We start from the raw sequence: 25,626 nt of genomic DNA on the forward strand, positions 1-25,626 counted from the left end.
TAGGAATAAAATCGTCACCATCACTCCACTCAAGTACACCAGGCATCCTGCGAGATGCAGAGGAAAGACGGCGAGGAAGCGATGCATACCGGCGACCAGGAGCTGAATACCGTCTGCGAGAAGCACGGCGGCTACGTGCACGTGAGGTGGGTGCACGTGAGGTGGGTGCACGTGAACACGAGGGTCTTGGTCCCTCATGTGGTGCCATGCGGTGGCGCTTGGCCGGGCGAGATGCTGCTGACGCGACAATTTCTCGCCCAGTTACACCACTGGTACCAGCCACAGGCTCAATAAAACTTTGATCTGAGTCACTAAACCCAGAAAAGGAGTCACCTCCCTCTGACTCGTCACCCTCAAACAGAAAATATCCACAGGAACTGTGAGGTCGTGGTAGAATTGGGGTAGAAAATGGGCGAGGAGGCATGGGAGAGCGTATAGGCCTCGCCATGGCATGGCGGTCATTCTCACTTTCACTGCTGCTGCTACTATCACCCGACAACTGTGTATAATCCTCATCGTTGTCTGAATCGTCAAACACACTTTCTTCACCTTCAGAGAATAATTTGTGGGCTATTTGCTCTGGGGTGAGGGACTGAGTGGTGCGTGCCCGTGAGGCGTTTGACCGTGCGCTCGCCATGGTGACTCTCGCTAAACTGAGGCCTCCCATGCCATCGAATCGTGAGCTGGATTTTTTTTCAAAATGGCCGCTGTTTACTAGAGCCCCTGGGCAGCGTATGGGACCCCCAGCTACACCGCGGGCCATTCAAATCGTGTGCGGTACCCATACACTTCATATGAAGTGAAGCGCAGTTGACTGGTAAAACGATTTACACTTCATATGAAGTGATGCGCACTTTAAGGGTTAAGAATTAAAATATTTGTTAAAATTCCAGTTATTGCTCTATTTTTATGAGACTAGTTTTAAAATATGCGCCTTTTTATTGCGAACATTTTGATACCAAAATGAAAGATGTAACAAGAAAATTGATGTTATCAAACTGAATGAGTATACACATTAGGTTGCAGTGTACAAATTGGTGCTCGTTTACGAGTAACTTTAGGCTTTCCTGTGGGGAGGCACGCCAGGCTTTAGTACATTATATTCATATACACCTGTAGGGAATTCATTTGCGAACACAATGATACTAAAACGAGCGACGTAGCATGAGAATTAAGGTGAGAAAACTGAAACGAGTATAAACATTTTACTGATTTTGTGCATTCATGGGTAACTTTTCCGACTTTAGGCTTTGCTGTGGTGGAGTCTTGCCAGGCTATTGGACATTATATGCATATACATCTGCAGGGAATTTAATTGCGAACACAATGATACCAAAACGATTGACGTAGCACAAGAATTAAGGTGAGAAAACTGAAACGAGTATACACATTTAGGCGTCGCCGCACGCTCGCCCGCACCATTGGCCCCATAACGTCACAGTTTGCCGAGCGCGCATGGCGCCGGCAATAGTGTTAAGACCACAGCATCGCCTAATGTCAAAATATATATATAACTTGTATTATTTAGCCATGATAGCATTACAGAAGAGCCTGGGTGTGATAATGACTGTGTACAATGTTCAAATATTAGTAATTCAATGCTGTTCACGATGTTCACAGCGCTACAGCACCACAGCATTATTTCGTCCATCTAGAATTCTTCAAACGACGTCTTAGGTTCCTTTACAAAATAAACTTGGTCAATTATGTATTTACAGGATTTAGTGACCAGTATTGTGATAATAGCACGATTGTGGTGATAATAAGCACTGTGCGTAGTATTGTGGGAGGAGTAATTGTGGTGAGGGAGCGAGGGAGAGAATCGAGGTAGCCTCCCTGTGTGACAGCCACTCTTGTTTTGCTCATCATACTAGCTTAGTGGTTCTCTATGGTGAACACATTTGTACATGGGTATATACAATGTGTGTAGTAACAGCAACAGGAGAATGTTGGGAGGAGCTATTTTGGCGAGGGAGGTGACATAATCGTAGCGTCGTCTGCTGGCTGCTGTGTGATTTCTCATGCAGTGTATGGTGGCCATTGTAAAGTTTGGACACAATACTGGCTTACTTGTATAGTTCTGGTGAATAAAACATGTAGATAGGTATACATAAAATGTGTAAATAGTGTAATACAAACAATAACAATATGATGGGAGGAGCAATGTTGGCGAGTAAGAAGTTGGAGGAGTGAGGGAGTGTTCATCCTCCAACATCCCTCCTGGATGTTGGAGGAGTGAGGGTGTGGCAGCTGACATTTGCGGAGTTCTGAGTGTGTTCATGGTGAATGTATATATATAGTGTGATAGCGTATAGTGTGTAAATAGACTATATATATACATAAATTAGCATAATATAATGGAAATATGTTCTGGATATGTGTACACATGTGTCATGCACATAACACAGTGTCTTCGGACAATACGGATGTTCTATTGCCATAATAATAATAGTATACATGTTCGTTATACAGTACATAGGATTGGCACGTAAAAGCGTATAAAATGTATTTGGAACTGTGCGCAGAAAATGAACAAAAATATATTCGCGGCAACTCGGGCATCCTGCCCCGAGCGCCCTACCGACACCGGGGCGTATGCCACAGACAACCAGGGAATGATGACGTCACGCACTAACTTACGGACCCCATAGCAGCTAAAGTACTTACAACTTTGACCTTCTGTTATTATACCCTTACTCAGGGAAGTTTTTTTGACACTAAAAACAGAAAATAATTTTTTTCCAGAGATTTTATTTCCTGCGCACTGGGGGGGGGGTGTCATATTTGGAGGCCGCGCAGTTAAGGAGTTAAACATCGAAGATGCTCCTATGATTGAAGTTTAATCTTCTATTCCTAAGATTATACTACAAATTTGTGTACAAAATAAATCTGTTCTGTTTCCTTGAACAGATTGGCCTGGCCTCGGGCCGGGCTTGGGGAGTAGAAGAACTCCCAGAACCCCATCAACCAGGTATTGTTCTTGAGTGTGTAATGCAGCACAAACCAATCCACTTACCTGTGTAGTCGTTTTTCCTCCTCATACTTTGCACGAAAGTTATTAATCTTCTCTTGAACTGCAGCTACTTTGCTTTCGTGTTGTTCAAGTTCTTCACGAGCATTTTGTTCCTCCTTTTCTGCTCGTATAACCTGATAAAAAGATCAAAAGCCTCTCAGGATCTGTGGTTGAGAACTTAAGCTTTAAAAGTGAGATACTGACAATCTTCATAAAGTCAAGAAATTACTTTTTTGCCAGCGGATATAACATCTATTCTGAGGGGAGCCCCTTTGGCTCCCTGGAGCTATCCAGCCTGATATGTAACTATTAGCTTTCTGACATCAAAGTGCATGGAGTTCTTGCCTACCGGAACCACGAGCCAGAACCTGACCCCCTCAGAGGGGCACAAGGAGAAATGGCCTATAGAAACCCCCATGTGATTGGGAGCATTCTATTTTTGCCATCGACCGGGTCTGGCACCCAGAAACATAGGCACCCCAAAACAAACCCCTATTCTGGTAAAAATATTGCTACCGAAAACCGAACAAGTGGACAGAACTCCCCAACAAAAATTAGTAAACAAGCATGACGTCATCACATTGCCACGCTGCTGTCTGCGCAACCCATTTCCTCCCTGGGAGGGAGAAGGGGATCATCGCCATCCAAGTGCCCGGCTCCAAAAGCAACCAGACCTGGGGCAGAGTGATCACCCGAAAGGAGGGGCAAAAGACCTAGGGGTTCAGACGGCACAAGTCCAGAATGAACCCCAGACCTGCACACACAGTCCCGTTTCCAGATTGGAAACGGGTGGGAAACCCACCTGAGGGATGAGGTCATTTCGACCACATCGAAACGTACCTACTCCAGGATGACCTGACACAGCGCAGAAGAGGACTGCCCAGCAAACACTGAACTCCCCAAAGGAGGAGGAGCCACCCATCGCCACTGCAGGCCAAAGGAAACGACCCGAAACGCCCAAAAATCATGGGACAAGGAGTGAGCCCCAACCCTCACGGGAAGGTCTTGCTGCGATTTTGGACTTTATATGCATATACTCTTATAGGGAATTTCATTGCAAATACATTGATACTAAAATGAAAGACCTAGGATCAGAATTGAGATAAAGTTGAAAAGAGTATACCCATTTTATTGCTCTTTATTGGTGCTCACTGGGGTAACGCTCTGTCACTTTCTCTGTTTGCTGTGGGTGGTACGCCGGGTTTTTGGACATTATATGCATATATACCCATGTAGGGAATTCTATTGCGAACATAATGATACCAAAATGAAAGACCTAGGACGAGAATTAAGATGTCCAAAGAGGGTATACACATTTCATTGCTCTTGCGCGCTCCCAGGTAACACACACTCACTTTCTCCCTTTCTTGCCGGGCTTTTGGGCTTTATATGCATTTAGTCCTGTAGAGAATTCTATTGCGAACACATTGATACCAAATTGAATATCTTAGGACGAGAATTGAGGCAACAAAGTTGAAAAGAGTATACACTTTTCAGAATTACCGCACTTTCCCTCGAGCTCCGCCGGAAACGCCCAAACCCACCTGAGGTAGCACGGGGCTTGGGGCCCAAAGCACGAAAGTGTTATATTAACAGGGTGACCCACGAAAGGGCCGATGCCCCTTACGAGAAGCAGACTGATGCGCAGAGCCAACAATGCACTGACCAAATGCTACCAGCTCCGAAGGTAACCGATTCTGAAATTGGCACCACTGGCCTACCACGACCGAAGGAATACCGAATCCTGGCACGACCCCTCCAGAAAAGACGCCCACGGCCACCCCGGAGAACCAAAAAGTCAGACATAGGGCAGCAGCAAGACGAAGCTGCCTGCAGATACTGCACAACCACAGAATCTGCAAACGGCAAAGGCCAAAAGGGCGACGAAAACCTAAGAGCAAGGGCCCATACGGATTCCAGGAAGCAAGCAAGCACAGCCTGCTGGCACGCGAGGTGAGAAGAAAAAATAGAGACGACACCACCTCCTTCAGAATTGGTGCAAACAACTTTAACAAGGAAGCCGACGCCCAAACTGCCGAGGCAAGCGCACCTGACACCGGCCGGCACCCAACACTTCCACATCCTCCTCAAGCCAGTCCCAAAGACAGCTCGAGCAGGAAAATGAAACGCAAAACCGAAGCCTAGTGCCACTGGGCGCACAAATCCTCAGCTACCAGGGACACCGAAAGGACAGAAACCTGCACCTGCCCAATATCCTTAGGAAGAATGGGGGCAAATAAGCACTCATTGAGGTGCTCCAACTCGCCCCCCCCCCCCCCAGGTAAACCTGAAAACTCAAAAAACCCAAAGAAGTTTCTCGTCATTCAACCGTGCGGGTCTGACAGAACGAGTGCCATGCCCCAAAGAAAAGAAAGGGTAGTCTGCCAACCAGGGTGACTCCAGCACCTCATAACACACCCAATAAGGAAAAGCAGAGCCGAACTCAAACGAGGCAGGGTCTATTATTGCGGCAAAATCCGGGTCATGCAGGAGGTACACCGCAATGGCCTCTCGAATCTCCTTAGATGGGATGAGGGAAGCCAAAAACCTCCGGAAAGAAGGGACCGAAGAACCCGAGGAGCAGAACTCGTATCAAATTCGTGCAAGGAGGGGGGTAAGAAAATCCCTCCTCCCTACCCCCTTGCAACAATAAGCCCCTGCATTAAGGGTACCAACACCTAAGCGGGGCCAAATGGGGCTGAGGCAGAGCCGTCCTCCAAACCCTCCGCCTCTAAAGAAAAGACAGAGTCCACTGGAAAAGCTGGGGAGCCCGCTGGTCAGACTCCAACGTCCCAGCCAGAGGAGCAGACTAGAATGCCTCCTTCGCCAAATCAGATGGGGCAGCCCCTGAGACTGTTTGAGTCTTACCAACATCTAAACCCTGCCCCAACTCCAAAACCCTCAGATGTTTGGGAGCCAGCAGCATGGAGGGAGGAGGAAGGGGGGGGGGAGAAACAGGACAAACAACAGCAGGGAAAGGATGAGGGAGAGTGGATAAACACCAAAGTCGAAGCGACTAATGCTCCCAAGTCCAGGACCCTCTAACCAAAGCGGGGCAGCTGTGGGTAATCCGGAGAAGCAACCAACCTAGCGCATTGCAGCAACCGAAACTTTGCATGCAACGCCAAACCTGCCTACACCCGATTATCAGTATTTGTGGACTGGGTGAATTGGAGCACCAACAAGGAACACCACTCGCAGGACTCCGGGTCAAAGTATCATCAGCCCAACAGGCAACATGACGGAGACAAAACCAGTGAATATCACCCCGAGACAAGGGGACAGAGCAACCTTCGAACTTGCACAAGGCAAGATGGGACACAGAGGACGCATCCATCAAACCAATCAGCCCCAATGGGGTTTTCCAGGGCCCTTAGGCTGACTGCAAAGGAAAGTCCAGGCAAGGTACTGCTATCCGGTTGGCCCAAACTACTGAGAATAATTAAAGCTGAACCCCTGTGACTTTTACAATCACAGGGACCTAGCAGGGGACCACCAAAATAACAGGGTGAACCATGGGGCAGACTCCCCCCCCCCCCAGGCAACAAACAAAAAGAAAAAGAAAAACCCAGCAAAAGTATGTCTCCAGGAGGAACAGAACCCGCCACTGTGACAACAGGTGATAAGCTACACAGTACCTTGCACCCCTACCAGTGACAATACTACCTCCTACCCAAGGTCAAACAGCGACTATGAAAACCCCAGCCGACCCCATGGGTGGGCAATCACCGAGCAGCAAAAAGATCCTTATGGAGGTAATTCCCAAATGACTTGTGGAAGATAACCCCAAGCTGCAAGGGCAGTACTTACAGGGCACCTAGGGAAGATGGCCCTAGGTGCATGTAGCCCCAGTATTCCGTGAATTACTCGTGGCTCGCTGAACGCCGCAAAGGTACAGCACTGCACAGAACCAGGAGCCAGAGTTTAACGACAGCCACTCAACACATCAGCCTCAGAACTGGGGTTGTATGGCCAGTGCAGGGGTTTAGGGCTTCCTCTTCCCCCTCTCAGGGAGGGGGGGGGGGGGGAGTTGCACAGACAGTGGCGCGGCGGCGGTTGTAACATCATGCTTGTTTGCTTGTTTTCGGATTTGGGAGTTCTGCTTGATAGTTCGGTTTTCGGTAGGAATTTTGAAGCAGGTGGAGTTTTTGGGATGCCTACCTTTCTGGTTGCCTAAACCCGGTTGATGACAAATATGAAATGCTCCCAACCACATGGAGGTTTCTATAGGCCAGTGATCCTCGTGCCCCTGAGTGGGGCCAGGTTCTTGCTCCTGGTCCCCAATAGACAAGAACTCCAATTGAATTGACTGATGCCATGGTCCAATACATATATAGCCTGGTAAGCTCCGGGAAGCCGGAGGGAGTCTCCACAGAAAATCCTACTAATTCTTTAGTACATCAATGTTTGTACGATGGTGCATATAGTCACAAAAAGTACTATCTAAACAGAAGAATGAGTTGTAGGTAGTTACATCAGCCTTAAGAGGATTTAATGGCCTACCGGACACCAAATCGAGAACCTGGTCCCCTAACAGTGGCTCAGGGAGCTGGAGATTGTTATGATCACTAACCAAGAAAACATTCAGAGAGTTAAACAAAACAGAAATCGGCAAGATTCACAGAGAGAAGGTAGGCTTGGATAATTACAGTTAGGTAATTACATAAAATAATGTAAATAAATAAATACTGTATATACCAGGTGTAGAGATAAATTCACAATGAAAAACAGTTCAAAACTGTTTAACAGATGATTCTTTTATTTTTATACTGAATACTAAATATTTTTTCCTTCTTGTAAAATACACTGTGGGAATACCATCAGACTTCAAACTTACGACACGATACTTACCAATGCCCACACTAATTCTTTCCGCAAATCCTGCACCTTCTTTTTCATTTTACTAGCAAAGATAGAAGAAAATTCATACTGGGCACGATGTTCATCTACCTCCTTCTTAAGCAATGGTAGAATCTGAAAGTGTCCAAGGAAAAAAACAACTTTTAATATTGCAAATAACTTTGTTTTGTAAACTAAGGCAGTTTAGGTAAATCCATACCTATGTGGAAACAAAACAAGGCAATTACATTTCCTTAACCCATGAAGGTACAGACACACTACAACCTAAGGCAGGAGAAGTATCATGTGCATGAAGGTACACATGTTTTTATAAACAAACACGGAGCCCCAGTGGGCCCCAGGAAGCCACTGGGACTCCTCCAAAAAGATACACTTCATTACAGTCAGTCTTGGGTGTTTTATGTTATGAAATTGTATAATATTCAACTTGAAACAATTATTTTTATTACGGAATCAATGCTGAACAATGCTATATTATTTGGCATTGTTAGGCCAACAATGCTTGATTTGTAAGCATTTTAAAGAAAGTTTGCAATGGGTAGTAAACAGTGCATTAATGATTATTTTTATCACTTATTTCTAATAACCATATAACTTACCTCCTTCCGCTCCCGAATAAGAGTAAGAGATATGTTGAGAGCTTTGTCCAGTTGATTGTAATCTTCTTTCATTTGCTGCAACTGTGTAGCCTTCAGGAAAAATTGGTACAGTGCTTGTGGGTCCTGAAACCATAATACATTCATTATCAATGAAATAACAAATGCTAACTTGCTCTCAAGTTAGCATAAACTTGCTTATAGTCAACATTCCGCAAAGATCTTAAATAGTGCAACTTGCCTGGAACAAATTGGTTTGTTTTAGAGTTTATTGTAACCAGAGTTCAGTTGCAAATAAGAGTAGATATTTCTTGACAAGAATTACTATTTTTGCTACTTTTCACTATTGTTGGCCAATCATTATTGAAATTTAACAGATCAAATGCTGCAACATGTTTTTTTAGAACATTCTGATATCAATAATCACTTACGAAAAAGTTAATGCTTTCTCTTTTTTTGGTACCCCATACCCGACTCGGTGATAAGGAACCACATGAGACTGGCAAGGAAAATAAAAGCATGTGAAATAAACGAGAAATTGCTAGAATGGATAAAACAATGGTTAAAACAAAGAAGGCAAAGGGTTGTCCTAAATGGAAATGAATACGACTGGAGAAATGGGGTGAGTGGGGCACCGCAAAATTCCATTTTTGCGACCAGACCTTTTTGCCACACGCATCAATGGCATACACGAGAATATTATAAACCAAATAAAAATTCGCAGATGATATTAAGATCTATGGTAAAATAGGAAACAAAAATTACATCGAGGCCTTGCAAAGAGATCTACATAACTCCACAAATTGTCAAAAGACTGGCAAATGCCATTTAATATTGAATACTACAAGACCTTGCATGTAGGGCATAACATTACACATCCAACTATGAAAACAACCTCACTACCATGCAGCAACTTGATATAGAAAAGCACCTAGGAGTCAGAAGCCACCAGTCATTAAAAGTTGCACAAACGGGAAGGAGCTGCAGTAAAAAACCCAACCATACCCCTAGGAATAGTCAAATGAACCTTTTACTTCAAGAAAATAAAATGATTATTCAATTGTACAGATATCTGGTGCAACCCCTATGATGCATGATTTTTTACTACAGAGCAACAAAAATCATCCCACAACTAAATTCACTCTCATACCAGGAATGGTTAAGGGCCATAGGGCTAACAATACTGCAGACCAGACACGACTGGGCTGATCTCATTAAAACCTTGAAAATACTGAACAAGTTGGAGAATATTCATCTAGATCACTTCTTTAAAAAGGTCAAACTTAACACACACAAGGGCAACATCTTCTAGCTCAACAAGCCCCAATATATGACAGAAAACAGCATATGGTTTTCCCCCAGGGTTGTAAACCCATACAACTACATACCTGCTTAATCAGTAAATGCCAAGACATTACTGCAGTTCAAAGGCCAGTTAAGAGGAGGGGGAGGGGGGCCCTTGGAGGCCTTTGACAAACTACCAGCTTCCTGTCCCTCACTAAGCCCCTAGATAAATGGTTGGCCCTTGGGTAAATTCAAATAAATTCATCCAAGACTATTAATTTCATCTGTAAGTGAAAATATCAACAGAGCTGCACGACCGGGTTGGGAACTAGACACACACATTCATTGCCCATACATTGTTCTCTTGATAGTATTGGCCTTTAGCCAAGGTAACATACTCAGGATGTTTTCCCAAGATGGGTCTGCTTATTGAACACCTGAGAACCAGATGTGTCCCCCATGAACCTGCAATAGTTTCAAATTTTGCACGGCACTAAAAATATTTTGAGATGTGATCCACACCACTAGTCAAACATATAAGAATGTGATGCTCAGTACAAGGGTTAAGTGATTTGGTATAAAACAACTGTATGCACAAAAAAAAATTGTCCATTGTCTACAAAAATAAATACTATAATTTTAGCATTATTATAATAAATGAAATAGCAAAAATTGGACACGATGGAGTCTTTAACAAACCGATCCATTTAAGCAGGATTCCACTGTACTTGTCACACACAATTCATTAGAATATTTGACAAGGAACAGTAAAATGTGAAATACTTACTAATTCAATTTTTATCTTTGATACCTTACAACCCCTTGGTGCTTACTTTATAATGTCCATCAATAACTTAAGTCAATGCAACAAACCTAAAGTGTCATTCCAGTTTCTATTTTATACCTTTCTGCAAAGAGGTAAGATCTCCAAATTCTGAACCATTATGAATACAATACTGTACATCCAAATGACTGGCCAATTATCTTGGAGATGCTAAGGCTGCTATTAGGTGGGAAAGCAAATACCGTGGTTTAAGAATGTGTATATCCACAGACTAAACTAGCCTATTTACATCCAATGTTCATCTTACCGTAGATTTCAGGAACGCTCGAGACATATCTTGATTGAGAACAGTGATAGGGTTATCAACTTGCAGGTTGAAGTGGTCTAACATTCTTTGCATTTCATCCTTCTTCACCGAGACAATAGTACCTAAGAAAATGCCAGATTTATAATTTGACACATTTATTCATAGCTACAAGTTTACTTTTGAGAGGCATCTCAAAGTCACATTAGGCCAACAAGTGGTCTTCCCCAGGACGCAAGCCACAACAGTTGCCCAACCCATAGTTACCTATTTACTGCAGGTGAACAGCTGCTTTAAGCATAAGGAAATGTGGCAAAATGTCTCATCCTGCTTGGGAACTAAACCCAGGCCCTATCAACTGAGTTAACTGCTAATTACTGGCTATAATTCTGGGCATCTCTAAAATGCATGAAAATGATCTGCCACAGAACAAACAATTTGCACGGTACAGTACTGTATTTATTTTTATTTTTTATTTATTTATTTATACATACAAGAGTTCTTACATTCTTGAACATCATACAGAAGCACTGTATCTGCTCAAATTCAACCAAATGCTTCCCAACTCATTAGACAAGACTACATTGCACCAGGACTATATATTCTAACATACTGCTAAATTAACAGTATGTTCTTTGATGTAGAGTTGCTGTTCACCAATGTGCCCATGGATGAGACTATTGGAATGAAGGAAAGAATTTATCAGGATCCAGTTTGTACTCCCCTTGACATCCAAGAAGGTACACTTACGGAGGTACTCAAAGCATGTACCAAATAAGGCACTCTTACCAAGTCCTGATGGGCACATGTATAAACAAGTACCATAGATGGCGTTGTTATAGGTTCCCCCCTTAGTGTCCTATTTGCTAAGTTTTACATGGGAACCATTACTCAAGGCAGAACAATGCAAGTGATTAGAATAGTATGAGCAATGTGATGCAATACCTGGATTTTAAGGTGCTCAATCCATCTTGTCATTTTTCTAGCTGATGCAATATTTTCTTGGTTATGCTCCCTAAACAGTAGGTCATCAGACACCATTAATGTTCAGATCCTTCACATGTTGCTTTCCTACTTTACTATGGGTAGATCTCATTGTGTCTTATAACCTGTATTTGCTTTATGTTCTTAATTCTTACCATACCTAACTGGAAATGTCTGTATGATCAAGGTTGGAGGCCAGACAGGAAAGAGGGATAGAAGAAGTGGGGAAAGAAAGAGAGGAGAAGGGGGGAAAGGGGAGGGAAGATGGGGGATGAGGTGAGGATATGGGGAGAGGGGGAAAGAAGAGGCGTGGAATAAGGAGTTGGGAGAGATGGGGAAAGAAAAAGAGGCAGAATAGGGGATGGGGGCAGTGCCAGGTACCCCTTCAAGTATACAGGATACTGAAAGCAATAGACAATGTGGAAAAAAGTCTTACACAGATGAGACAGAATTAGGGAGCACGGGGGAATTTTAAAACATGGATGAGCCAAAGAAATGTAAAAAAAATATTATGCAGCAAGACAAGCAAAGGTAATGAACTCTAACAATTCACAGCTTCAAAAGCACACACAACCGGTTGCAACCCATCCTCCGAATTGACAGTACGATTTAATACTAAGTGCAATAAGTACACTTTCTTACTGTCATAAACAGTGCATAACTGTACTTATGGGGCTGTTACATTTACCAAACTCCCTCCCCCGATTTAATTCTCCTCGTTTTCTGTTAAGACACTCAGAATTTTAGGATGAAGTTTTCAATTTAGATTAGCAAGTCACAAGTCTTAAATATCAGGAATTTCTTTTTCAGGTTTATTAAATAATGTAGATTTTATACAAAGTTTTAAAATATCCTGAGTTACTTTATAATTTATTGATATATTTTAGTTTTGTTTTATTAGTTTTATAAAACTGTAATATCAATATACTGTAGCTATAAGTTAAGTACTAATTGTAATTAACAAGCAATAAAATTATTATCTTCAAAAACTAAGACGGTTAGGTAAGGTTGTGGTTTTCTATTCAGTTTTTCAGGTAAACTCAAATATTCACAATATATTTGACAGTACGATTTATTACCAAGTGAAAATAAGTACAATTCCTAACTGCTATGAATAGTACATAATTGCACTTATTTGTCTTCTTACATTTACCACCCCATTTTTGGAGGACGAGCTGCACAACCATACTGGAATGTCAAAGGTAAAGATGTAACAGGTGCAATAGTTAGGAGGCAGAGCTCTGGAGCTGAAACTCACTCCGAGTAGACAAGCAGCAAAGCACATGCAAACAAACTCAACTTGCTCATTAAACACCAGTTACCATTTTTAGCCTTTATCTTGTATCCTCCTCCACCATTACTGTGTATCTTGCGTTCAACAACAATCGAGTCACCAAACAATTCGTGCTTGAAGGCATCTCTCCCAGAGTTTTTTATTCCAATCTCGATTGTGGCTATTTGTTTTCCATACTTCACAAGTTCTGCAGAAATGGTAATCATTATTACTAATAGATCACAGTGAGGTAAATGGTGAGATAATGACAATCAATACATTGAAGGGAAGATAAATACTATCAGGAGAAAGTGGCAAGTCATTACGACTATATATCACTTGGAAGGGTTATCTTGAGATGGTTATCTTGAGATGATTTCGGGGCTTTTTTAGTGTCCCCGCGGCCCGGTCCTCGACCAGGCCTCCACCCCCAGGAAGCAGCCCGTGACAGCTGACTAACACCCAGGTACCTATTTTACTGCTAGGTAACAGGGGCATAGGGTGAAAGAAACTCTGCCCATTGTTTCTCGCCGGCGCCTGGGATCGAACCCAGGACCACAGGATCACAAATCCCGCGTGCTGTCCGCTCGGCCGACCGGCTCCCAAAAGGGATTAGGACAAGGATTTAGGATGGGACAGGTGATAAGGAATGATGCCCAAGAGGTTGGGCACCATTCCACTTGGACAGTCGGGGATTGAACAATAAGTTAAAGAGTAAGCAAAATGGCTGATGAGTATAAAATTAGAAATATAATAATAACTAATAATAAGTGAAATAATAAATAATAAATGATGGCAGTGGGGACGATGATGAAAATCAATTGGAGCTCTTAGGTGACTCGAACCCCATGGCCAACAGACTGCCAGCCGGAACCTCTACCACTGTACCACCCTGACCTTATATAAATTATACAACCTAGGATTCTACTTAACAAACAGGAAGACTGAAGGCCCTACTGAAGCCAGTCCAGGTTTTATGTATAACCTCCAAGCATCCGGCTGCCTTTTTAAATGAAGTAAATATACTGCAGTAGAAGTTTCATACCTTTAAGATTATTTCCTCTATTTGTTAAACGACTACTACCTCCAAGGCCAACTACCACTGCTGTTAAAATTGCGCTCTTGCCACTCCCATTTCTTCCCTGCAAGACATAATGTAACATTACTTAGTACATCAATCACATAAGATATTTTAATAAAACATGATAACTATAGACTTATACAGTACCAATATGCAAATAAAATACTTCAACGTATTAGAAATAAAGTACATACTGTACAACAATACAGTACTGCATATACAGCCGACACCTGTATCAATAATAAACAATCAACACACCGCTACAATTTCTGCCATCTCAATTCATATCCGTGTGGTCTTGCTTGTTGCTCCAGCTTTCCTATTCACTTCACAATTTTATGATGCATTATATGCAGCACTGTGAAAACAGATCTAAATCATAATATCAAAGACACGACCAAATATCAAAGTATCTACACAGTATCAATATCAAAGACTACACAGGACCTCATATCAGGTTCAGCCCTACAACTTCCTTGTGTTGTGATGTTACGCTTGTCATCTATTGGGCCACAGTCATCTCACCTGCCGTAATGCAGCACGCTATGCAAACTGCGGCAAAACAAGCCATACAGACAGAGATAACGGTGGGTGCTCTGCTGCATCTCGCTGCTTTTTATGCCATGGCCATCACAAGGTTACGTCCAAGAGTTGCCCTGTATATCTTGAGGCCCTCCAGTTGGACATCGATCATAAAACAGCGGGAACCCCTCGACATGAACTGTTCCAGAGGTTACGCGCCCTCAATCAGCCTATCGCTTCTTCTCGCCTCCAGGTTCCCCCTGGTCGGGCCTCTTCACAAGTAGAAACTAGCAGATGCTCTTGCCTGTCCCAGTCACATGCCTCATACGCCCAGGGTGCTAATCGATTTTCCCTCCTGGATAGCCTTGACAGGGGCGGAAACTCATCCACGGATACAGACATGGACTCTCGGTCTCGGGCGGAGCCTGGCACTCGTCACCCTCCTGCCTCTCCCCAAAGAAGCCAACACTGGCGTCGTCGACACTCCCATTGATCAGGAGGTACTGCTCCAACAGATAGCCCTGATGATCCTCTGGTCCCGCAACCCGTTCTCGCAAATTTAATAAGTCAATATTGACTTATTAGTTGCGTGCATAGGTGACATACTTAACATAATAGTTTCCCTTGAAAAGCTTCATAGAAAACACCGACCTTACCTAACCTACTTAGTATGTTAAAATAAGCATCTTATAGCTTCGTAATTACAATTGTTACTTAACCTATTATAGGTATAGGTTAGGTAATAATTGTAATTACGAAGCAATAAGATGCTTATCTTAACATACTAAGTAGGTTAGGTAAGGTCGGTGTTTTCTATGAAGCTTTTCAAGGGAAACTATTATGTTAAGTATGTCACCTATGCACATATTTAATAAGTCAATATTGACTTATTAAATTTGCGAGAACGGGTTGCATCCCGCAGGCACTTTCCCAGGGAAGTGTGACACCGGTGGAACACGAGGCTCAGAGTGAAGCACCCACCAGTCACAGGCGTCGTCAAGAGTTCGCGAGCAGATCACCGCTTCCGTCAGGCAGAGAGAAGCATTGATCAACATTCTCTGGACTGGCTGTCATTAATACCACACATTTTACTTACTTTGTATGAGGGTTTTATGGCTTTTTCTAGTAGTTTTCCCTTTGGAGACATCTTTGCACAGGTGGTCAGAAAGTTAGCTGTTGTATTTCAGGGATAATGGCACCCCATCCTAAGAATACTGTGGTGTTTTGGAATGCTTGCTCCCTTTTTAATTAGACGCAATTTCTAGACAATTTTATCGCCAGTGCACCACCGTTGATCATGAACAGTGGTGTCTGACCCAGGAGGACACAGTGGAACACTTTCACTGCCCTCGTTTTCATAGCGCTCGCATCAGACTACAGAGTGCCTTTGTAGGCTAAATATTCCTCGCCTCACAGTTCCCGTTCTCCTTGACGGGGCAGGTGCGAGAGATGAAGACGTCCGTCATGACATCCTTCGCCATACCTTCCGCTTGAACCGTCATGTCCGTGGCCTGAAGAGACTAAAATATGTAGCCTGAGGAGATTGCAGGGTCTATGGCCTGAAGAGACTATAGGGACCCCATCCCTCCGCTATTTCCCAGTATCAGGCAGCCGGGGCGCATCCGATCCCACGATCGTCATCGCCCCTAAATCAACACAACAACAAACACACGACCAAGAAACTGTTTAGTATCACTAGCATAGAGTGCTACAGTAATGATTGATGTTGATAGTGCAGGCCATTCTCTTAATTTGTTATTCTTTTAAAAATCCCAGAGTTGAATGTAATGAAATGCCTCTTTATGGAGAAGCCCTGGTGACCCCCTGAAAGCTATCATCCCAAGATTGCTCCATACTAAAAGATCAGTCACTGGAGTTCTGTTTGGCTTACCAGGGACCGGAGCCAGAACCTGGCCTCCCTCACAGTCGCATGGAGTGAGTGGGTGGGTGACAATCCGCCACCCCACTGGAAAAAGCCTCCAGAAAGTTAGAGAAGCTTTAGAGACACTGGAGGATTTACGTAAAACAAAGCCTCGAAACCACCAAAGAATTCAGCAGACAATTCACACTGACCATGGGATTCACTTAAATTAACCCTAAGCCCATTAGTATCAATTACCACCAACAGATGGCCCAGTCCCAGGTCTCGACCAACTCCTCCATCTCGGTTTTGGAGCTGATGAACACCCCAACAATGAACTGAGAAACCTGGAGGAAGGGGGAGGGGAAAAATCAGGACTCCTCCAGAAAGAGGCATTTCATTACATTTAATACTGAGCATTTCAAGGAAGACTCTCAGTGGCTCCCTGAAGCTAACTAACCACAGAAAGCAAATATGGGACTTACCAGGAAGGAGGAGAGGTGGCAGGCAATAAGACCAAGAAGAGAAACCAGGCTGGGAGACATGTACCTGAATAGTATCTGGATGGGGTTCTGGGAGCCCTTCTACTCCCCAAGCCTGGCCCAGGGCCAGTTTGACTTGTGAGAGCTTGGTCCACAGGCTGTTGCTTGGAGCAGCCCGCAGACCCAAATATCCACAACAGCCCAGTAAGTCCGGCACTCCTTTTAGAAAATTATCTAGTTTTCTCTTGAAAATGTCCACAGTTGTTCCCGCAATATTTCTTATACATACTCGCTGAGTGGATGTTGAGTAACCACGGACCTCTGATGTTTATACAGTGTTCTCTGTGCCTATGGCAACCCTGCTATTTACTAGTTCTATTCTGCATTTTCTTTCACATTGTTTGCTAAAGTAAGTTATTTTACTGTGTAGACACAGCCCAAAACAACACATGACCAACTGGGACCAGGAACATTTGCCAAATACTTGGCCACTAGGGCTCTGTTAAAACACAAAACCCCTGACACCGAATATGATTCCCTGGAACACACCAGGGGAAACGGGGAGCGCGCACACCAGGGGAAACGGGGAGCGCGCACACCAGGGGAAACGGGGAGCGCGCACACCAGGGGAAACGGGGAGCGCGCACACCAGGGGAAACGGGGAGCGCGCACACCAGGGGAAACGGGGAGCGCGCACACCAGGGGAAACGGGGAGCGCGCACACCAGGGGAAACGGGGAGCGCGCACACCAGGGGAAACGGGGAGCGCGCACACCAGGGGAAACGGGGAGCGCGCACACCAGGGGAAACGGGGAGCGCGCACACCAGGGGAAACGGGGAGCGCGCACACCAGGGGAAACGGGGAGCGCGCACACCAGGGGAAACGGGGAGCGCGCACACCAGGGGAAACGGGGAGCGCGCACACCAGGGGAAACGGGGAGCGCGCACACCAGGGGAAACGGGGAGCGCGCACACCAGGGGAAACGGGGAGCGCGCACACCAGGGGAAACGGGGAGCGCGCACACCAGGGGAAACGGGGGGCGCGCACACCAGGGGAAACGGGGGGCGCGCACACCAGGGGAAACGGGGGGCGCGCACACCAGGGGAAACGGGGGGCGCGCACACCAGGGGAAACGGGGGGCGCGCACACCAGGGGAAACTGGGGGCGCGCACACCAGGGAAACTGGGGGCGCACACACCAGGGAAACTGGGGGCGCGCACAACAGGGAAACTGGGGGCGCGCACAACAGGGAAACTGGGGGCGCGCACAACAGGGAAACTGGGGGCGCGCACAACAGGGAAACTGGGGGCGTGCACAACAGGGAAACTGGGGGCGCACACAACAGGGAAACTGGGGGCGCGCACAACAGGGAAACTGGGGGCGCGCACAACAGGGAAACTGGGGGCGCGCACAACAGGGAAACTGGGGGCGCGCACAACAGGGAAACTGGGGGCGCACACAACAGGGAAAATGGGGGGGCAAACACAATGAGAACTAGGACAATCCCTGAATATTCAAGGGCACTCACCGGGTGATCTGAAGCAATCGCTAGGTAATTTTGCATCTTGAACAAAGGAGGAGTATGGGGTAATCAAAAACATAAGTGTGCAGTATATTATACAACAAAAATGTAAATGATAAATAATGTAGATTTTGTGATGTGTACCCAACCAGAAAGCTGTGATATAAATTTAATCATCACAGATACACTGGTTTCAACTGTACTTTCCTACAATCACACGAAAGGCACAATATTCAGTGATTTAGACAAGGTATATCTTGAGGTTATCTTGAGATGATTTCGGGGCATTTAGTGTCCCCGCGGCCCGGTCCTCAACCAGGCCTCCACCCCCAGGAAGCAGTCCATGACAGCTGACTAACTCCCAGGTACCTATTTACTGCTAGGTAACTCTGCCGATTGTTTCTCGCCGGCGCCTGGGATCAAACCCGGGACCACAGGATCACGTGTCCAGCGTGCTGTCCACTCGGCCGACCGGCTCCCTTAAGGGTAATTAAGTCTTATGATATATATATGTATAATACAAACCATTAACTGTAAGCATTACTAGGTTACATCTTTTCTTACAATATCTGCGCATTAACTGTATCTTTATGATTCTTTTATACATTATTCATCCATTTGTTGTGTTTTAATCATCATTTGTCAATATAGCCCGTTGTTCAGGCTGCGATTTATACGTCAGGCTGCGAGCAGCCACATCCAGCAGCCTGGATGAAAAAACGGCCAACCGGAGACCTGGTCAGAGACCGAGCCCTGGGGACATTGATCTCCGGAAGCTACACAAGGTAGCCACAAGGAAAATAGGTTGCCAACAATAACAGGAATACAAAATTAACTCTAGATAAGGGCAGCAAGCAAAAGCAACCCTGCAACAAGCCACTATTAAACACACGATTCAGTAATTTTGATATGGTACATCTAGATGTAACTTTCTTTATGTAATTAATTATACAGTACTAAAATTATCTGCTGTACAACTTACTTGTACAAAGTTGATGTTCGAGGAAAAGGTGAAATTCAAGTGGTCATGACACATGAAGTTCTTGACTGTAACCCATTCCAGGACCCCAGCCGAAGCACTCTCCTGAGAAAAAAAATAAATACAAAAAATAATATGTTAAACGTCATGAAATGCCCCTTTCCAAGTGGCAATTAGTAGCTTCCCATTGCTTAAAACAATCAAACACTCCAAGGCCCCTTTACTTGAGCAGGCCTACTAAAAAACTAGCATTGAAAGAAATGAAGCTCCATTTTCTGGGTGAGCCCCAGAGGCTCCCTAGAGCTATTGGACTGATATTGGGGGGGTTATAAATAGGAGCTGCCTCGTTTGGGCCAATAGGCCTTCTGCAGTTACCTTTATTCTTATGTTCTTATGTTCTTATATTAGTGATATAAGTCTGGGGCTTCAGTTGATTGGAGTTCTGCCTACCGGGGACCACGAGCCATAAATTGGCCCCCCCTCAGAGAGGCGCAGGGAGCAATACCCCAAGGAAAACCCTACTGTTTTTGGGCGTACAGGTATTCCATCTGACACTGACCAGGGTTAGGCACCAAGAAAGATAGGCATCCCAAAAATTGCAACCTAAGACTGAACAGAGATCCAGAACTTCTCCCAAAACAGACAAGGAAACATCATTAATCCGGTGCGAAGCTTGTTCATGCAGTCCCTACCAGAGGGATAGGGGGAAGTCCCAGACCCACACACTGGCAGCCTACTCCTCAGTTCAGAGGCTAAACTAGCGAAAACAAAACCGCCAACCAGAAGGAGGGAGGGTGCCAGGAAGCCCCCGGGGCTCACCCAAAAAATGACATTTCATTACATTCAATGCTGGTTTTCTGTGGAGAGCCCCATTGGCTCCCTGGAGCTACACACCCAAAGATAAGTAAAAGACGGACTTACCTGGGAGGCGGCAGCACAATGTGCCTCAACTCGAAGACAACTGGCTGCAACAGGAGGCCCAAGGCCAAACAAGAATGACTTGGACCCTGGAACATTTACAAAATAACGGGCAGCCAGGACCCTGGTCGACCTCCAAAACCGCCACACCCAAATGTCAGCCCAGGACATGTTCCCAAACACAGCGGCCAGAGCAGCATACTTGCTAATATCATGAGCATGAGGGCAGAGGGCAGAGGGCAGGCTGGCTAGACTTAATGACCCTGCAGACAACCCGAGAGACCCGTGCCCTGGAACACGGGAGAGGACTCTCCCGTGATAAGACTCCAACCGAGCCAGAACCGAAGCAACAGCTGGACCAGGGTGAAGAGGTACAGGTAACCCACCTCAACCAGTCATGCCGAAAAGCGCCCACCACGATGGCTCCAGTCAGGGAAGGGCACCATATATATCGCGAGATGCCAGGACCACACCAACACGAAAAGGTCCACCTCAGGGGCCCGTACATCCAGCAGAGCCAGCTGAAGGAGTCGACGTCAACCGTCCATTCCATGAACAGGGAAATGAACCGAGACAGGCTGTCCGCCAGGACACTGGACACTTCCTGGATGTGAACCGCACAGAGCTAAACCCTGAAAAACCAGCAGACGAGCCACTTGAAGTGATCAGCCCCAAAGAGCCATGGACCGAAGAGGCCCCTCACGGTTCAGACAACGAACCACAAGGCAAGTGAACACATCGAGCGAGAGTTCTAGAAGGTGCCAAGGCACCAAACTCCGAAAAACCTGAAGAGGAAGCCAGCAACAGCAACCGATGCAAGGCCCACAGGGAATGAACCCAGCAGCTGCGAGAGACGGAAGGGACAGCACCGAAGGAACCAGAACAGGAGTCGAAGCCAGACCCGACCCAGTGGGTAACCCAGCATGTGAAGTTCAGACACTCGCACAACCGCTTGAGCAAGCTCCAAGTGACCCAGGACCTCTCAGAAACAGCTGAAGGCAGGACTGCAGCCGCAGCAACACCGCGTGAGGGAGACTCGGAAGCTGTCGGAGTCAAGTCCCGTCCAAGTCTGAACATGGGACAGAACCAAATGGGACTTCCACAAGTTCACCAGGGACCCGAACCCGGTGAGCTGGGAAAAACCAAACCCCTAACGGGCAGACAAGCAGACTGGCTGGGAGCCCACACCAACCAGCCATCGAGGTAAGCCAACACCCGAACACCTAGCAGATGCGGCACAACGAAATGGGGCAAGATGCGTGAAAATGTGAGGGGCCATATTCAAAATAGAGATCCTAAATGTAGTTGTTGTCCTTGTATATAAGTCACCGGAGGCAAACCCTCAGCAGTTTAAAGACCAACTAATGAAAATAGAGCACTGCTTGGAAAACCTCACAAATCCAGCTCCGAACATCATCCTGCTTGGGGACTTCAACCTACGGCACCTGAAATGGAAGCACCTGGCTAATACAGTAATATCAGAAAGAATACCAGGAAGTAGCCTAAATGAACAGGCACATGCAAATGACCTGCTACGGATGTGCGATAAGTTTGCCTTAAACCAGCAAATAGTAGAACCAACTAGGAAGGAGAACACGCTGGACCTCATTTTCACTAATAATGATGAGTTGATCGGGAACATAATGATTACAAATGCCTGTTACTCAGATCACAACTTAATTGAAGTTCTGACAACCATGGGGAATGGACCTTCAAAACCAGTCCAGATTCCCGGTGGAGGAGATTTCAGCAAATTCAACTTCAATAATAAACGGATAAACTGGGAGCAAATAAACCAGGACTTCACAGAAATAAACTGGGAAGAACAGCTAGGAAATGCAAACCTGAACCAGTGCTTGGAAAAAATAAGCTCAGTAGCACTAGAAATATGTTCAAACCGCATACCCCTAAGAAAAAAGAGAAAGAGATGCAGATTGGAACGGGAACGTCGTTCCCTATATAGGCGAAGAAAACGAATCGCGGAACAACTTGAGAGTCGCACCCTATCTCAAGAACAGCGAAGAAGGTTAGGTAGAGAAATAGAAACAATTGAACTCAAGCTACAAGAATCATACAAAACCCAGGAGAGGCAAAGAGAGCAAAAGGCCATCAGTGAAATAGAGAGAAATCCAAAATATTTTTTTCTCCTATGCAAAATCAAGATCAAAAACCACATCTAGTATCGGGCCCCTGCGAAAGGGAGATGGAACTTTCACCGATGACAACAAAGAAATGAGCGAGTTACTGAGGAAGCAGTACGACTCTGTTTTCAGCGAGCCATTAAATGCACTAAAGATTGATAACCCAAATGAATTTTTCATGGATATGATACCAACATCAAATCATATATCAGACGTCGCCCTATCCCCACTAGATTTTGAAGAAGCCATAAACAGTATGCCTATGCACTCTGCACCAGGCCCGGATTCTTGGAACTCCATATTCATCAAGAACTGTAAAAAACCACTATCGCAGGCCCTTCACATTCTGTGGAGACAAAGCCTAGATACTGGTGTTATCCCTGACATACTAAAAACAGCAGAGATAGCACCACTCCATAAAGGAGGAAATAAGGCAGAGGCAAAAAATTACAGACCGATAGCACTAACATCGCACATCATAAAAATTTTTGAGAGAGTGCTAAGAAGTAAGATCACAAAATACATGGAATCACAGCATCTCCATAACCCCGGACAACATGGTTTCAGAACAGGGCGCTCTTGCCTGTCGCAGTTGCTGGACCACTATGATATGGCATTAGATGCTATGAAAGACAAACAAAACGCTGATGTAATTTACACAGATTTCGCAAAAGCTTTTGATAAATGTGACCATGGTGTAATTGCACATAAAATGCGTTCAAAAGGAATTACCGGGAAAATAGGCAGATGGATCTACAATTTCTTGACTAACAGAACCCAATGTGTAATAGTCAACAAAATCAAATCCAGCCCATCAACCGTGAAGAGCTCAGTCCCCCAGGGTACTGTGCTTGCTCCAGTACTTTTTCTCATCCTCATATCGGACATAGACCAGAACACAACCTATAGCACTGTATCATCCTTTGCAGATGACACTAGGATTTTCATGAGAGTTGGCAACATAGAGGACACGGCAAACCTCCAATCAGATGTAGATCAGGTCTTTCTATGGGCTACAGAAAATAATATGGTGTTTAACGAGGATAAGTTCTAGCTCATGCGCTACGGAAAAATTGAAAATATAAAAACAGAAACCACGTACAAAACTCAGGCAAATCATAACATAGAACGAAAAGGCAATGTAAAGGATCTGGGTGTACTCATGTCGGAAGACCTTACCTTTAAAGAACACAATAAAGTAGCCGTCACAACTGCAAGAAAAATGACAGGTTGGATAACAAGAACTTTTCACACTAGAGATGCTATACCGATGATGATACTTTTCAAAACGCTTGTGCTCTCTAGAGTGGAGTACTGCTGCACAATGACAGCCCCTTTCAAAGCTGGAGAAATTGCTGACCTAGAGAGCGTGCAGAGATCCTTTACTGCTAGAATCCACTCAGTAAAACATCTAAATTACTGGGACCGACTAAAGAGCCTAAATCTGTACTCCCTTGAGCGCAGGCGGGAGAGATACATAATAATTTACACGTGGAAAATAATTGAGGGGCTGGTCCCAAACCTGCACACAAAAATAACACCACATGAGACCAGAAGACATGGCAGGATGTGCAGAATACCCCCGTTGAAAAGCAGAGGTGCAACAGGTACTCAGAGAGAACTCTATCAACATCAGGGGCCCGAGACTGTTCAACACGCTTCCACTACACATAAGGGGCATAACTGGCAAACCCCTCACAGTGTTCAAGAGAGAACTGGATAAGCACCTCCAAAGGATACCTGATCAACCAGGCTGTGACTCATACGTCAGGCTGCGAGCAGCCACGTCTAACAGCCTGGTTGATCAGTCCAGCAACCAGGAGGCCTGGTCGACGACCGGGCCGCGGGGACACTAAGCCCCGGAAGCAAATCAAGGTAGCCTCAAGGTAGGTAGGTAGGCCAAATGGAAGGTAACAAAAGCAGTAAGCATGCCGCCCTACAATAAAAACCATAAAACCTGAACCTCGTCCGGGGTTCGGTCTTTGAACCCCGGATGAATCAGGATGTTCCAATACATGTCCCGGAGGTTCAGAGACACCAACAATCTGGCTTCAAAAAAGCCGGACCTGGGACAGAGTAGTCATCCAAATGGATGGGCAAAAAATCCAACGGTTCAGACGGACAAGTCCTGAATGAACAGAAGATCGCACAGTTCCGTTTTGGTACTGGAAACGGGCAAAAAACCCACTTGACGAACGAGGTCATTTCGACCACGCCCAAGCGCACCCAATTCAGGATGACCTGACGGAGCAAAGGGGAAGAAGTCCGCCCCGAACCTCCCAGAGGAGGAGGAGATGCTCAACATCACCACAGGTCGGAAAACATGACCAAAATGTCCACGAATCGTGGGACCAAGCGTGGGTACACAGAACCAGCTTCCCCCCCCCCCCCCACCAGCAGGGAGGTCAACGGGGGGCAACTCGCGAAAAACGGCCGGTGCCCCTTACGGGAAGCCGGCCGACGTTCAGCTCTGACCAGACAACGACGGCTCCGAAGCTGGCACCAAGGGCCCACCTCGACCAGAAGAAACCCGAGCCCTGGCATGACCCTTCCGAGAGGCCCGAGAACCTGGTTGATACCTGGTTGATGGGGTTCTGGGAGTTCTTTTACTCCCCAAGCCCGGCCCGAGGCCAGGCTCGACTTGTGAGAGTTTGGTCCACCAGGCTGTTGCTTGGAGCGGCCCGCAGGGCCACGTACCCACCACAGCCCGGCTGATCCGGAACTTCTCTTAGAAAATCGTCCAGTTTTCTCTTGAAGATGTCCACGGTTGTTCCGGCAATATTTCTTATGCTCGCTGGGAGGACGTTGAACAACCGCGGACCCCTGATGTTTATACAGTGCTCTCTGATTGTGCCTATGGCACCTCTGCTCTTCACAGGTTCAATCTTGCATTTTCTTCCATATCGTTCACTCCAGTACGTTGTTATTTTACTGTGTAGATTTGGGACCTGACCCTCCAGTGTGAGAGAATGACCACCCACGAAAAATCAACAAATCTGAAAGAGGACAGCAACTAGCCAAG

The 25,626-nt window shown here is 45.5% G+C and overlaps 1 protein-coding gene across 1 annotated transcript in view; it reads right to left on the reverse strand.

Moving 5' to 3' along the window:
* The window catches only part of LOC123763703 (Structural maintenance of chromosomes 6), a 129,701-nt gene that overhangs the window by 87,525 nt on the left and 16,550 nt on the right, over nt 1-25,626 (reverse strand). The window contains exons 3-9 of the mRNA XM_045750994.2: nt 19,549-19,650; nt 14,144-14,240; nt 13,148-13,306; nt 10,845-10,966; nt 8,473-8,595; nt 7,865-7,987; nt 3,017-3,147 (exon numbers count right to left, since the gene is read on the reverse strand). Coding sequence (XP_045606950.1) covers nt 3,017-3,147; nt 7,865-7,987; nt 8,473-8,595; nt 10,845-10,966; nt 13,148-13,306; nt 14,144-14,240; nt 19,549-19,650 — 857 coding nt within the window. The remainder of the gene's footprint in view (nt 1-3,016; nt 3,148-7,864; nt 7,988-8,472; nt 8,596-10,844; nt 10,967-13,147; nt 13,307-14,143; nt 14,241-19,548; nt 19,651-25,626) is intronic.

This window comes from Procambarus clarkii, chromosome 52, assembly GCF_040958095.1.
Source record: "Procambarus clarkii isolate CNS0578487 chromosome 52, FALCON_Pclarkii_2.0, whole genome shotgun sequence".
Classification (NCBI taxonomy): Eukaryota; Metazoa; Arthropoda; class Malacostraca; order Decapoda; family Cambaridae; genus Procambarus; species Procambarus clarkii.